Raw genomic sequence first — 16,683 nt, 5'->3', positions numbered from 1 at the left:
CAATGCTCGTAATAAATGAAAAAAAAAAAAAAAAAACAAAAAAAAACGAAGCCAACGCCATTTTTGACAGGTCGGGCCGGAGTCCTGAGTATTGTGTATTGCATTCTTCAGAAATCGAATTTTGTGTTCGATTTTGAGACATGTTTAGCTTTATTTGTTGGAATTAGTTAGTGTTGTTTAGTTGCAATAAATTAAATAAACAAACTCCAACATGGCTTTACGAACGTACGGCGATAAGCCGATTAGTTTCCAGATTGAAGAAGGAGGAGAATTTTATTGTGTTGGCTCAGAGGTGATTATTTGGTTATTTTCTTATTGTTCATTCTTATATTTAACAAATTTATTCGCATATCACCGAAACATTACATCTTTGCATCTTTGGTTTAATGCCTTTGTAGTAATAACGTATATTTTATTTTTAGGTCGGCAATTACCTGCGGTTGTTCCGTGGGTCTCTATATAAAAAGTACCCTGGCATGGTCAGGAGGACCCTGACCAATGAAGAAAGAAAGCGTCTGGTTGACAATGGGCTAGGCCAGCATGTTCTATCGAGTTCTGTGTCATTGCTGAAAGCATCAGAAGTAGAAGATATTATAGAAGGGAATGATGATAAGTAAGTAATAAGTTGTTGTCATGGATAGAGAATAGAGATCCATTCATTTGTTAACCTTTTGTACGCCAGTGACGGATATCGGCACCGCAGGTCCAATGCCAAAGACCGATTAATCAGTCACAGACCACAGAACAACATAGACCTATGTGTATTTGCATAAAGTACAATTCCAGTTTTGACACTTTGGTAGTGTGGCGTCCGAGTGACAGCTTTTATGTTTGATATGGCGTTAAGAAGGTTAATCATAGTTTAACCTTTCGAGACCTGTCGGCTCCCTGGGTAGCCAGCCTGTGGTCAAGCTTGTGGTCTTGTTGTGTTTTTTGTCTGGGTCTCGAAAGGTTAATACAGGATTTGCACCCACAACAATAATACAAGTAAATTGATCAATCTGGAGACTGTGATAGACATCTGTATATGTATACAATTTATAGAAATAATAATGTTATAATATGTTGATTTATTCTCTTGGATGTGGTTGTGAGCAGCGCATGACTGTTTGTTGTGAGAACCCCTGCAGGAAGCCTCTACCAGAAGTGGACTTGTTACTGCTGAAGTGCTGATGATAATTCTTTATTTGCAGATACAAAGCAGTATCAGTCAGTCAGGAGCTAGCGACGCCTCGGGAAAGTAAAAGTAAAAAGCCACATAATCCATCATGGATGCCTGTGATGCCAAACTCCTCACACTTGGATGCCGTGCCTCAAGCCACTCAGATTAGCAGGACCAGGGTTCACAACAAGAAGGTAGAGTTATATATTTTTAAAGCTAAGAAAAGTGGTCAAGAAACATCTGAAGGATTTTTAGCATGTGACCGGCATACATCAGGTGAATGAGAATGGGCACCAATGGGAATGATTTGTGCTCTTATCGCAATTTGCTACATTTTGGCTTATAACATCTTGAAGATTTATACGGGACATTAGGAAATTATAATTTATATAAGCCTTTATTGAGTGCTGAGGTTTCTTGACTTTAGTGAATTTGACTTTTTGACAAAAAATTACCTCTCATACAAAAACAACTTTCAGTGCGTGGAGTAGTCTTCCTGGCTACCACAAATAGAAATGAGGTTCAAAAAGTATTTTTTTGGTAAGATGACATTCTGATGTGCGCAAAACATCTTGGAAAAATAAAAACATAGTTGTGATATTGTAGCCGGAAGCAGGTGAAAGTTTATTTATACATATAGATTTGTTCATGCTCCAGGTGCGCACCTTCCCCCTATGCTTTGACGACACGGACATGACGGCGATGCTGGAGAACGCCTCCCAGAAGCAGATCCTTGTCCCCATCCGCCTCGACATGGAGATTGAAGGCCAGAAGCTCAGGGACACATTCACTTGGAATAAAAATGGTGAGCATAGCTTTTCGGCTTGTGGATATCATGACAACAGTCTCAACACTCAGTATTGCTGATTGATACATTTTAAGGATAATAAACGGAATAACATTTAAGTTGTACAGTACATTGCAATTTAACTATTATTAACTAGGCACAGATAACCAGTATTTTGCGTCATGAGTTGTAGCCGTTCGACACCAAACTATGGAAGCGGAGCGTGAATCTCGCGATCTAAACGCGTAAGCGCCATGATTTTCTCGGCGCTTACGACGTTTTGGTCGCCGCCTACAGGTTGCGATTCCGAGAATTTCATTGTTTGGTATGGCTTCTGTATATGAAGTAATAATAACTCAGTGCATACAATACTCTATATACTATACATATTAGTCTGTTTAAGATCTGGTTGCACCAATCACATTCAATGGTTTTTGGTAACAAAGTTGGACAACGCCACGTTTTCATGCCAAGTGCTACGTCAAGTATGGAGTTTACAGGGATAAAGGAATATGTATGCATTCTTACTGCCATAGTATGTGCAAAGTTAGCGTGGTCAGAGTCAAACTTAACTGCAAAAAGCTTATGATTACAGTGGTCTGGTGCAACCAGCTCTCCACTCAGCAACCGGAGTCAAAGATTGTCAGTGTTATTTCATATGTATTTATACTTTGTATACTTAGTAATGCTTCATTAGATAAAAGCGTAACTAGAATAGCATTTTATGAAAAAAGATTTGCACGTAAATAGTGTTGATAACTAACAAAAACCTCCTATTCTAGAATCAATAATAACCCCAGAGCAATTCGCTGAAGTTCTCTGTGACGACCTGGAACTCAATCCGAGCACATTCGTGCCCGCCGTCGCGTCGTCCATCCGACAGCAGATCGACGCGTTCCCCAGCGAGCCCCCGGCCATATTGGAAGAGCAGAGCGACCAGCGGGTTGTCATTAAGCTGAACATACACGTTGGGAATACTTCGCTTGTTGATCAGGTTAGTGACCACTCGTCCATCCGACAGCAGATCGCCGCGTTCCCTAGCGAGCCCTCAATGATCCAGGGATTTCAAATTGGTCCGCAAGAACTTCAGATTACGACTTAAAATTCAAATGGCGTTAATCGTAAATATTTGTCAAAATTTGCAAACCGTTGATACAATTTCTGTTTGTTTGAAAGAGACAACAGTGGTTTGTAACAGGTTGCTAAGTTTTATTAAGAACAAGGGGTTTATTATTTGACTTATTCTGTGTTTTTGCCAGGTGGAGTGGGACATGTCAGAGAAGGAGAACAACCCGGAAGCATTCGCGACCAAGCTCTGCGCTGAACTAGGCCTAGGCGGGGAGTTTGTAACAGGCATCGCTTACTCCGTCCGCGGGCAACTCGGCTGGCATCAGCGGACCTTCGCCTTCAGCGAGGCGCCTCTTCCTGTTGTTGAGGTAATTGAGGCTACACCTCATGAGTCGCTTAAGCGTTTCCATACTAAATAGAGAACGGCACTTGAATTTAGATGAAGTTGTGTGCTGAGCTAGTATTAGGTGGGGAGGTTGTGACGATGTCCAGGTGATCATCGAGGGTACCTTGTTTTGATATCAAGGTTCACAAATCCAAGTATTTCCTTCCATGGAAGAGCAATAGTAAAGTCGCTACCAAGTCCAAAGTACCTATTTGCGTAGATATTGAATAAAAGCATTATTTGACCTGAGTAAAAGTGGAAATTAGATTTGTTCGAAGGCCTAGACCTAGACCACTAAGGCATAATTGAAGCACCTTAATTCGTTGGAGGTTTTACGTTATATGATATGAGTTGAATTCCGTTTACTAGTGGTATTAGGTATTTAAACACAAACGAAGATGATACATAAAAAAATCATTATCTCATTTATTAATTTATTTAAAATTTTAATCAGGCAACACGCCCCATATTAGTAAGTAAGTAAGTAAGTAATTTATTTATTGTAAACTGTTACAAATACCTTACAGACTAACATACATATGTATTATAAAAACTTAAAACTAAACACTATTTATGCGACAAAACGGCGTGGCTCCGTTGAATCGGCTGCTCTTGTGTCTATTCGGCAGTTCGCCCCGAAACCTTCCTCCGTTTGGTGAAACTCACTCATTTAATTTTTCACTGTGATCGTTGTGTCGAGAGTGGTCACTTTAAAAGCATCAAGATTTTTATACATAACAATCCATCCCCTTTAATTTATTAAATAAAGAATTTTGTATTTGTAACAATGAATTTGAACCTGTAATTTGGTGACAGACGCCGTACCGCCAGCCCTCGGAGGCGGAGACCTGGGCCCCGTTCCTGGAGACCCTCACGGACGCGGAGATGGAGAAGAAGATCCGCGACCAGGACCGCAACACGCGCCGCATGCGCCGCCTCGCCAACACCACGCCCGGTTGGTAACACACACACACACGCACGCACACACACACACTCATACACCACACACATGTATACTTGGAGTCTCTGTCCTGATTCGTCTAAAGCCCAAGAGCGGTTTAACATTCGCGGATGTCGGATACGATCACAAAGAAACAAATATTAATAATAAACATTATGGGATAGTCTTCGACCTAGTCCCACAGTAACCTAAATAAGGCTTGTGTTACATAGAAAACTTCCATTCATAACTCACTTCCATAATCTGTGATAAACACACACACAAATGCCCTTACCAGTATTCGAAACCGGTAACTTATATGAATTTCATGTTATCAATTTTTGTTTTGTACAATAAAGTGATTTACTACTACTACTACTACTACTATTGAGTGGGCTAGGTTGTTAAAGAAGTAAAATGCTAAAGTATGCATTTTTAATAGTACATTATTGTCGAGGCTCGGAAGTAGCTACTTGCTGGCTGAGGATTCGTTTTAAACGGACGACCTTCGGAGTCCGTTTAATTGAATCCGAAGCCAGCAAGTAGCCTTCCAGCCGAGTCATATATAGTGCTTTTCTCAAAAATGGCGCAATAAATACAAATATAATAGAAATATTTTACAGAAGCACCGTTCTTATGTATATATTTTCACAGAAAGATTTGCTTTGCCGCCGTCTTATTTTTTTAATTAAAAATAGAAGTGTATTTTTCTGCCGAAAATACGCCAACCTATTCGAGACACCTAAATAGTCGCGGTACCAACATTATAATAATAAGTACTGATCATCTGTTTGGCTGTTTAATGGACCTATGCCTGCATTTGATATGGCCACTTCAACTTTTAAAAAGTTTGGAACTCGACAAATAATGGAATTTGTATGCAACATTGCAGTACCGAAATCGAGACTGCAATGTTTTTAACTTTTTAATTTTTTGACTGACCACAAACAACGCACCTCGCGACCTACTTTTTAACCGGCAACGTCGACTTTGCCGTCCATTTTTGAGAAAAATTATTTATTAATTCACTAAATATTTATTGTTCAAAAGAGCGCGTTGATGCAAAAATTAAAGGTCTCGATGCCATAACGCAGCTGTCTTATTCCAAAAGGTCTTCCGACATCCGATATCGGATCGTATTATGTGAAAAAGCTCTGAGGCCCATCGGTCAAGAAAAAATTATAGTTGAACTCGAAATCAATAGACTTTTGTTTTGAAATCGAATGTAACAAAAGAAATGCAACTGTTGTGATTGAAAATGGTTTAAATTACAATGGAGTAATTATTACCGTGAGTGTTAAGAGGATTATGTCCACTGTCCTGAGTCTACAATAGAGGTAAACTCAGGGGGGTTGTCGGGGTAAGCCCCTTTTTATATAATCAAAGAATATATTGGAGGTTATTTATTGAAAAAGATCCAACCCACAAAAATCTGTCATTAAAATATTAACATTCTGTCAAAAACCTTTGAAGTTCGCTAAATTACGTCCAATGAATACACACAATATTCACATTTACACTCACAATTTATTTGTATTTAATTTGGCTAGATTGAAAAAGTCACAAATTTATTAACAATGTGTTTATCACAATACCATTTTATTGAGCATTGCCATTTGTTCGCTTAATCTTTTTCTTTTATTTATAAATAAATGTTTTTATTTTTATTTTGGCATCGGTTTAATTTAGCAATGTAGTTATTATTAACGTGATATTTTTTACTATCCTTCAAATATATATTTATAAAAAATATCAATAATTTTATCATCTTTAATGACTACTGTTTTAAAAAAACTAACATTTCTATCTATCTATAAGTGTTATCATTAAGCGGTATTGAATTTTGAAATATTATTGACTACATTATTTATAATATTTGTCTAATAGGTACTTTTATGAATTATGAACTTTACAATATTTTTTCGTTATGTTAGGTACTTAATGAACGTTAATAGGTATTAAGGTGGGGGGTTTTGGGTATTTATAATTAATTTATTTTAGTATTTTACAATTTCTGACTAAACACTAGATATGTGACATTCCACGGGTAAATTTACCTTACAGCAGTTGGCGCTTACGTCGCGTAGCAATAATAGCGTATACGCCAACCGCCATAGGGTACCTTTACCCGTGGAACGTCACATACTCGTATAGTAAATAAGCACTTGGAACACACATATTGGCTGAAATCGGAATATTGACCAAAGACGAACACGGAAGCTTTACACTGCCTAAATGTAATTTCGTTTTGTTAATTTATATATGAATTGGAAACCAAATAAATAATGTGTGTTTCAAGATAATGTTGTGCAGTTTGCGCATAAGAGGGAACGCAGCGAAAAACTTACATCACATGAACCGAGCCGCCGGCATACAATCGAAGTTTCGCTTTCATTTAAAACCGGCCAAGTGCGTGTCGGACTCGCGCACGAAGGGTTCCGTACCATTACGCAAAAACTGCAAAAAAAATCACGGTATGGCAGCCCCACTTAAATATTTATTTTATTCTGTTTTTAGTATTTGTTATTATAGCGGCAACAGAAATACATCATCTGTGAAAATTTTAACTGTCTAGCTAACACGGTCCATGAGACACAGCCTGTTGGCAAGCAGACGGACATACAGACAGACGGACGGACGGATGGACAGACGGACAGTGGAGTTTTAGTAATAGGGTCTTTTTTAGGGTTCCGTACCCAAAGGGTCAAAAAGGGCGTGCGCGAGTCTGACTCACACATAGCCGGTTTTTACCCTTTGGTTACGGAACCCTAATAAAAACCGGCCAAGTGCGAGTCGGACTCGCACACGAAGGGTTCCGTACCATTAACTATAAAAACGGTCACCCATCCAAGTACTGACCCCGCCCGACGTTGCTTAACTTCGGTCAAAAATCACGTTTGTTGTATGGGGCCCCACTTAAATCTCTATTTTATTCTGTTTTTAGTATTTGTTGTTATAGCGGCAACCGAAATACATCATCTGTGAAAATTTCAGCTGTCTAGCTATCACAGATCACGAGATACAGCCTGGTGACAGACGGACAGACAGACGGACAGCGGAGTCTTAGTAATAGGGTCACGTTTTTACCCTTTGGGTACGGAACCCTAAAAAGGACATTCTGAAATAACTTGAACATTCAAGTAACATTTATCTATGTCTGGCACTATTTTTCGTTGCTAGAAATTGTAACACAAAAAAATAGAGCGATAGTTTGTGAGAGGACTGTCTTATTTCAAACATAGACAGAGAGAATCATACTATCTTCGTCTTACACTAGTACTAGCACCCAAAAGAAAAAGATGAGTATAGTTTTTTTTTTGTTCTTATTTACTGACAATTTGGTTTGAAACTATAGTAAAAGTTTTACATACAAAACATAACAATCTTTAGCAACGAAAACTAGTACGAAACATAGATATAATATAATATAAATTACGTAAACGTTCGTGCCAAGTTTAATGTAATGCAAGTTGCATGTACAAGCATGTCTTTAAAATGAGAGTGTAACTTTGATTGTATGGGAGCGGCTTTTTGATGGCGGGTTCGTGTGACTCATAATATGTCGATTCTATCGGTACCGTCAACCGGGGTGAATAGGGATGGCTGGGGTGAATAGGGACAAACATAAAATGTGATTTAACTGACAATTTCTTAATAACTACCTTCAAGAATTGTATCATACAAAATTACTATTATTTTTATTCGAATGACACATTTTTTGTAAATATTATTTAAGAAGTTATCAGGTGTATCGCATTTTAAATTTTGTATTTAGTTGTCCCTATTTACCTCAGCCATCCTTGTTCACCCAGGTTGACGGTACACTTCACGCAATAAGTTTATGCAGTAGAGGCCTTATATTAAAATCTGTAGATAAATTACTTAATTATTGGTTAACTTTTAATTGTTGATTCAAAATAAGACAAAATTTTATTAGTCTTTTATATAATAATGGGCTATAGTGAAATTATAAAACAGAAAAATCCGGCCTTATTTATTTGTCGAATATATGACTGTTAAACATTTTTTGTTTTTGAATGTACTTATTTACAAATATATAATTATTTAAGACAAACGATTTAACTATTTGAAGCGCGACCATGGAAAACATTACCTACTCAAACTCCTTTCAAAGGCAAATTTACTTTACTGAGTGTTTTATTGCTAACTTTATGTATAGTTAACAGCAGAAGTTGCTAAGCGGGCGAGGTGTTCAAAATTACCTTGACAGTCTTGACACGCTCATATTCTATTAATAATAAAATCTACTTAACTACCTTGAATTCGTCTTCATTTCAAATTCGTTGAGTACAATATGCAGTTGATCTCATATTTATTGTGACCAGATTGATGCCGGCTGCACGAACTCTTATTAAATTTAGATAATTATGCATTTGCTATTACATATTAAATATTATCTAAGAGCCACCTGCACCATCCCACGAACCCGGGGTTACCCGGTTAAACCTGGAGTTACCATGGTTAGTACAATTTGACACTCGTTTAACGGTTTAACCACTTAACCCCGGGTTAGTGGGATAGTGCAAGTGGGCGTTATAAGAATAATGATGCCTTTTATAAGTACAATTGCAAGGAGACTTTGACATTAAACATTGCAAGTAAATATCAACAAATCAAATGTTAGGAATACATTTGCCGAGTAGATGTGACATTTTCTTGTGATTTTTACTGTCTTTATAAAACTCATAATTAAACGTAAGTGGACTGTTAAAATTTCTATCACATTAAAGTTTAAAAAAATAATACATCGTTTTATTTAAAATATCGCAAAATATCATCGAACTTGCTCTGGGTGATTAAATTGACACAATCTGCTTACCACTATTATTAAAAACTATTAAATATTAGTCTGAAATTGTAATAAAGTAAAAACCCTTTATTTATTTAGCATGGTAGCTTTTCATAGTTTTTTATCAAATCAACCGACGAAAGTCAAAGGATTTTGAAGCTTATATACAGTAGTTACAAGCCATATTTAAATAGCAACGACAATCAGCACCACCACGCACAACCCAGAGAGGACCTACCCGAACGTCTAAGTTCGCAAATTGCGGGCATCTTTCTCCGTTACAACTACGCCTTAATTGGAGTAAAAGAGAAAGAATCCCGCAATTTGCGAACTTCAGTGTTCGCGGTGGGCCCTCAGTTTTCTAAACTTATTCAATTCAATACCGTATTCAGGCGCTATAAAGTAAATATTCGAACTGATTTTTGCTATGGGTTGTTACGCGTTTAGATATAGTCGTGGACGCGGCGCTGTCATTTATAAATGGAACCTAACTACAAGTTCAAATTCCTTTGACCAAGTTTATGTTATAATAGTGGTATTTTTCTGTGGCAGATGTGTCATTGGGGCGCGCCGTGAACCGCCTGATCCGCGCCGACGAGGCCCTCTTCCAGTCCACGCCGGAAAAGAGGAGGAAAAAGATTTAATCGCCCAGTACCGAGCTCGGAAGAATGGTGACAAGTTTGTCAACACCCTGGCAATAGGGAATATTACGCAAAACTTTGCGTAGGGGGCGCCACTAGCACATACTGAGGGTGAAACACAAAAATCGAAGTTTCGTTATCTGGCTCTCTATCACTTGCATATTCGAGCGAGTGGTAGATAACAAAATTTAGATTTTCGGGTTACGCGGCAACGGCAAGCCCTCTGTAAACAAACCGCCTTGATGCATCCAAGTCATAGTGAAAACTTGTCAAAAAACTGTTAAAGGCATAGTATGTATAAGTTACTCTATGGTTTACAATATGTGCTAGTGCTGCTCTCTGGCGGCAGAATATTGTAATACCCCCTATTAAACTGTTGGAATACTTGTCAAGCTACTCGTTCTAAGATTGATTTTAACCCCTCAACTCATGGGTTTAAAAACTTTACCATTTAGAGGGTAAGGCCAAATTAGCCTCAAAAAAGCTCGGTGTGCTCAACAGATCGAGACAGTATTTCACGCCGGCCCACCGCCTACAGCTGTATAAAGCGCAGGTTCGCCCACACATGGAATACTGTTCTCATCTATGGGCAGGGGCACCCCAATACCAGCTTCTCCCTCTGGACCGCATCCAGCGAAGAGCGACTCGAATTGTCGACTGCCAGCGTACTTCGGAACGGCTTGACTCCTTGGCGCTGCGTAGAGATGTGGCCTCGCTCTGCATTTTCTATCGCGTGTATAACGGGGAGTGCTCCGAGGAATTGTTCGGATTAATCCCTGCAGCTTCTTTTCGCCATCGCCCTACGCGAAAACATTACCATCCTCACCACTTAGATGGTTGGCAGTCCTCAACTGTACGTTTCTCTAGAAACTTCCTGCCTCGCACAGCTAAACTGTGGAATGAACTGTCGCCTGCGGTATTTCCGGACCGATATGACCTTCAAACCTTCAAGAAAAGAGCGTATTCCCATCTTAAAGGCCGGCAACGCACTTACAACCCCTCTGGTGTTGCGGGTGTCCATGGGCGGCGGTAATCGCTTTCCATCAGGTGATCCGTCTGCTCGTTTGCCTCCTATTTCATAAAAAAAAAAAAAAAAAAAAAAAAAAAAAAAAACTGGCAAAAATGCTTTTTATATTCTGTAGGATATAATGAGATGTCTGAAACACATAAATTAAGAAACGTGGGCAAATTCTATCGCTTTTTTGCTAATCTTAAAAAAAAGAGGTATAAATTGGCAAGTTTTATTAATGCCATTAATGTTGACAGACTAATATCATGACGCTCGTAAGAATACCATAAAAGTGTAGCAGTTAACCTTTTCGACGCCGTGTCAAACACAAAAGCTGTCTCTTGGACGCCACGTCACCGAAGTGTCAAAACTGAAATTGAACTTTATGCACATGCACGTAGGTCTATGTTGCCCTGTGATCTGTCACGGATTAAGCGGTCTTTGGCGTTGGACCTGCGGTGCCGATATATCCGCCATTGGCGTCCAAAAGGTTAAGAGAGAGACGGATGGAACGAATGATTAATGAATGGAATTACACATCCAGGTAAAAGAAGTACCTATAGAGATAAAGAATCTAAATTTAAAACGCCGCTGTAGCATTCCGTGAAGTTGATTTTCAGGTATAGGAGTTTCTTTTTCTGTGACAAATGGTCAACAATATGGCCCTATGGCACTAATAAGGGGCTATAGGTACCTAGTAATTCGGGTAGAGACTCATAATCATACTTCTTTTTTGCATTAGAAAAAAGGGGTGTGATCTTGTCTTTTTATTGAAAAACACTTGAAAAGTAAGACAGCAAATATGTAACAATTATAACGCATATTATGATCATATACATTCTTTAGGTTTCAAAAGTCACGTCAAGATTGTTAACCTTTTTTCTAATGGTAAAAAAACAAAGTATAATTATGAGTCCTACCCAAATTATATCCCTTAATTTAAGATCTGTCTATATAAAACACTTGAATCTATCTTGAATTTAAATCTCGTTATGACTACTTATGACGTAAGTATTAACTATCATATCAACAGAAAGATTTCCCTGCCATACGAAATCAAGGATCTTCATAACGAACGGATTTAACCAAGGATTCCCTAACCATTGGAGGGTTAAAAGGGAAAGGTAGTATTCCTCGCGCGACATTGCAGGCTCGCTTGTGCTAGTGACACGCATTCGAAGATACATAGCTATATGTATCGTAATAAATAAACGAGTAAGTAATCATACTACATAGAACTTTATTTTTACTTTGTCATTGTGTTTCTATTTCTATTCTATATCTCTTAATATTCCATTTATTGTAATCTGTTAGCGTTTAAGAATTCTTGTCGTATAATAAAGTAAAAATAATACCGAAGCTTAGTTTTATTTGTGAAACGTGATGACAAGACGAAAACATCGGTCTATTCGGCGACAAACCATTTGCGTACATTTATTAAGGTGAAACTTTTATTGTATGGGCTATCTAGCATGTCGCGTGATGCATTACAGCATTAGTAAAATTCTACTTTATTCCCAGTACTTAGAGTTCATAGTCTTTAAAATAAACATAAGACTTTTTGTTTTTGAACATCACGGATACAATACTTAATTCATTATGGCTGATATTTGCTTGTAATTTCATACAAAATTTTAAGGACAGTAGACCTTATTAACCTTAAATACGGTGGGCTTGTCAAATTCGAATAGAATCAGTCAAAATACATATAAACTAATAATATTAATGTTACATACCTGCCTTTTATTAAATGACAAAGAGTAGAGTAACAGCACAGAATAAATAATAATACTACCGTACAGAAAGAAAATTTCCTACAAAACCGAAGTTTTACAGCGGTTCAGGGTCAAATCATGCTATCCCTTTCTAATATATGGCACTATCCCTCTGTCTGTTTAGGGTTGTCAAAATTCAAGTCATTATCTTATCTGTGGTCGTGCACGCAAAGGGACGTCAAGTTGTGCCAAGCTGAGCCGAACGGAGCCGTTTGCCCGAAGCGAGGAGTTTCGCACCCCTGGTAACAGTTAAGACAACCTACCCGATCAGAGTTCGTGCGGTCTGTAACCGAATACTGATTGCCCCGTCCGTCCTCCGTCCGTATTATTATGCTCTTATTTTAGCATTTAGCATCGATAGCGTCGTGAGGGGAAGAGGCGCTACGCCATGTAAATGGTAAATTTTCTACTAATGGTTTTGGTACTGGTATCTCAAAGGAAGTATAGTTTAAGTAAAGGAAGTATAATACAGACAAGGTGTAATGATGATCCTTTTATAAATAAGGGCATATTCGGTATCATGTTCTGTCTGATTAGGAAAAGTAGCAGTTTTTTTTTGACGAAATGAAAATGAGACTGAAAAGAACAATAATAGCGCTTTCTCAGCTACACTGCTAGTAAAAGTTGAATAAGTCCATCTCGTTCAGTTCATCTCCCCCTTCGGCCCTTGTCACCTCTATAGTATTGTTAGCTTGCCAGAGTACAGGGGCCAGTTTCTCAAAAGCTTGTAACTTGTAATACAAGCGGATGTCACTTTTTGACAGCTTTTGTTAGAAAGGGACTTCCACTTGTATTACAACTATTACAAGCTTTTGAGAATCGGGCCCCTGGTACAAACAGCAACACTCTTTTAACTGTCCATCGGTGGACCTTATGCCTATTGTAATAAGGTTTACGAACTGACAGTTACAGTTAACAGTGTGGGCGATCATAGACATAGTATATACAACTAGTTACGAAGCATGGCACTATTTTCTCTTTCCTCTTATAGGAATCGCAATAAGACTATCTTTCTCTGTCAAAGAGTGTCAGGCCCTTGGTGGGACGACAAAACGACAAAACCAAACAACCATGGCCTCTTTTGTTTTTTGTTCTGTCATTAGCTTTCATGTGTGAATACTGTCAGTATCACATAAATTGTAAAAAATGCCAATGCGAAAACGTTTATTCGTATATTACACGCGAATTTACTTCTCAAACATAGGTTAACCTATAGAAATATTTGATATGTGATGGTGATGATTGAGGGTCAGTCTGTGAAGTGAGTTGTGTCTAGTGACGTCATCAAGTTCAAGGCCTCAGCAAAAGTGCAGCTCGTCAAGGGTAAGGTATTCCTGTATTCAATTAAACTACGGACTCGCATCCTCGACAACGACTTGAGACCGAGGTTACTTCCAGGAGGCTGCGGAGACGCCAGAGAGCCTACCACTAAATTCGATAGTTCATTATCTGCCCCAAAATGTAAGTCAAAAAGTCAAAAGCATTTATTTGTTCAACATAGGTAAGGTACATAAGTACAGGTCTCACATAACCATTGTATCACTATGTTGTGCCGTAAGGCGTACAATTTTCCATTTATGGACTGTGGCTGCATGCTGAGCACAGTTACCATTACCAAAATCATCTAACAAAAATTCACTTACACTATAATATGCTTTGTCAATTAAAAATTTAAATAAACTTACTTTTAAAACTAATCATGTCATCTTAATTTCTTAGCTCATTTGGAATTTTATTAAATTTTTTTGGAGTCATTCCAAATATACTTTTCCTAAATAACGCCGTTTTGGAAGGCAACGAATTGATTTTGTTTCTAAGACGTATACTCTTAAACTGCTGAAATAACTGCGGATTGCCTTTTACAAAAACTACAACCCACTATCAGTCTTGCGCAATTTGCATTTTTTGAGCGATAGAGCGAGCGGTACAGTCGAAGACAAAAACATCGATCCAGACAAATGGCTCAAAAATATGTAAACACGACTTTATCGTCTAAGGTATAAGAGCGTAGGTACAAATATTTTTGAAACTGGGAATGTATATATATTTATGCCCTTAACTGTACTTAGACTTGCACTGCCTGGGCTTAAAAATCGCTGCTAACTTAGCTTGGGCTAACTCTAAATACATTTAAACTAACACGTTTAATCCAATCCGTTCATTTAGATCAAACATATGAGAATGGTATCTATTTTATTGACAGTTCCCCATCCATCAACTAGTTTTCAGAGAATAGATGGTTGTCGTGACCCACAAATTACAGTATGTAAACCCACGACTCGTGACAGTGGCCAAGTCGCTCAGACGCATAGTTTCCGAGATATAATCGAAAAACCGAAAAATGGAATCTTCAAACCCCCCTCTCCCCCCAGCACCAGGGTTACGGCCGGGGACTTTGATTATGTTCATCTCCTAACTAGTCCAAACAAAGCTACGAAGTTAAAAATTGTGTTCCTAGCATTTCCCTCTATACCTTTTTTTGGGCATTTATTTCCTGGCCTATATGGATTTATGTCCGAAATAAAATTATTTTTTATTTTTATTTATAACTGATCCAGATCTAATTCGTGGCTTGTTATTAATTGCTATTTAAATAGCAATCTATGATTTCATTTCATTTCTAGACAACTTCATGAAAAATGAAAAAAAAAAAAAAAAAATTAAAATTAAAAATATTTATTACATTAATGTTACATAACAAGGTAGCAGGTTAGTACTTCCTATTACCCAGGTGTATCAGGAAGCCCTGGTCCTCCGTAGCAATAGCAACAAGTTGTAGAATACGCCTGTACTTTCCACACATAGCTATCGCTTGTCTTATCTGCTATCTCGTAGCGCTACTGTAGCGGGTGCTACGACCTGCTACGAACTTTTTATTTTTCTTTCTGTTACCACTATATAAGACGTTGTTGCTCCAGTTGGTCATAGAGGGTCTACCGCGAACATTCTAAATCGAAATTTTGCTATTCTACCTCTCTATCGCTCATGCATATTCGAGCTAAATTTTCGTGGTAGGCCCTCCCTCAAATCGCTTGGTTCAGTAAGAAAAGGGGCCTCATTATTAACCCATTCGCGCCTTTTGTACCCGCTTGTATATAGATATATATATTTCAGCCTATTTACGTCCCACTGCTGGGCACAGACCTCCTCTCATGCGCGAGAGGGATTGCGCCCCCACGCTAACCCAATGCGGGTTGGGGACTTCACATACACCTTTGAACTTCTCCGCGGATGTATGCAGGTTTCCTGATGGTGTTTTCCTTGACCGAAAAGCTAGTGGTAAATATCAAATGATATTCCGTACATAAGTTCCGAAAAAGTCTTTGGTACGAGCCAGGATTTGAACCCGCGACCTCCGGATTGAATGTCGGACGTTAGATCCACTCGGTCACCACCGCTTGCCGCGGCTTGTATATAGTTACTTGAAGTTAATTTGTTCTTAAACGAGAAGGTAGAGCGAGCTGCAAAATTGCATGGACACTATACGACGACCGGTCTGGCCTAGTGGGTAGTGACCCTGCCTGCGAAGCCGATGGTCCTCGGTTCGAATCCCGGTAAGGGCATTTATTTGTGTGATGAGCACAGATATTTGTTCCTCAGTCATGGGTGTTTTCTATGTATTTAAGTATTTATATATTATATATATCGTTGTCTGAGTACCCATAACCTCCTTGGGCTTACCGTGAGTCTTAGTCAATCTGTGTGAGAATGTCCTATAATATTTATTTATTTATAAATTAATTAATTCACAGTGGACACTAATAGTGAGGTACAAATTTATTAATTGACATTTCTTTTGTAATTTAATTAATCTTTGAATGCAATACGTACCTATAATGTTTAAATGAAGGCACCTATAACATTTAAAATATTATAAATAAATACCTGTCATGACCGGTTGTTCTGGAGGTTAGGAAAACTTTATCCAGCAGTTCTGTTATCTGACGTAGTGCTATCTGATATAATGATGACGGCGCAAAGTAAAAACAAAGAACTAAAGCGTTTAACACCAACTTAGACAAAACCCCCTCAAACGCATCATTTCTCTCGTCGGGTGTCAAACCCCAAACTTTATGTGGATGTTTTCGTAAATACGTCTGAGAGAT

General features: G+C 38.3%; 1 protein-coding gene across 2 annotated transcripts; it reads left to right on the top strand.

The window, feature by feature from the left end:
- Positions 1 to 78: 78 nt before the first annotated feature.
- LOC134749837 (SWI/SNF-related matrix-associated actin-dependent regulator of chromatin subfamily B member 1-A) lies at positions 79 to 12,145 on the top strand. Of its 2 annotated transcripts, XM_063684834.1 has the most exons (8): positions 79 to 292; positions 423 to 613; positions 1,194 to 1,356; positions 1,820 to 1,967; positions 2,732 to 2,943; positions 3,209 to 3,385; positions 4,219 to 4,357; positions 9,705 to 12,145. In XM_063684834.1, the coding sequence occupies exons 1-8, from the start codon at positions 212 to 214 to the stop codon at positions 9,794 to 9,796; spliced, it is 1,203 nt and encodes a 400-aa protein (XP_063540904.1). In that variant the 5' UTR covers positions 79 to 211; the 3' UTR covers positions 9,797 to 12,145. The 2 variants fall into 2 exon arrangements, with proteins under 2 accessions (XP_063540904.1, XP_063540905.1); XM_063684835.1 differs by lacking the exon at positions 9,705 to 12,145 and having other exon boundaries at positions 4,219 to 4,399.
- The last annotated feature ends 4,538 nt before the right edge of the window (positions 12,146 to 16,683 follow it).

Source organism: Cydia strobilella, chromosome 19 (genome assembly GCF_947568885.1).
Source record: "Cydia strobilella chromosome 19, ilCydStro3.1, whole genome shotgun sequence".
NCBI lineage: Eukaryota > Metazoa > Arthropoda > Insecta > Lepidoptera > Tortricidae > Cydia > Cydia strobilella.
This window is presented reverse-complemented; position numbering and strand designations above follow the sequence as displayed.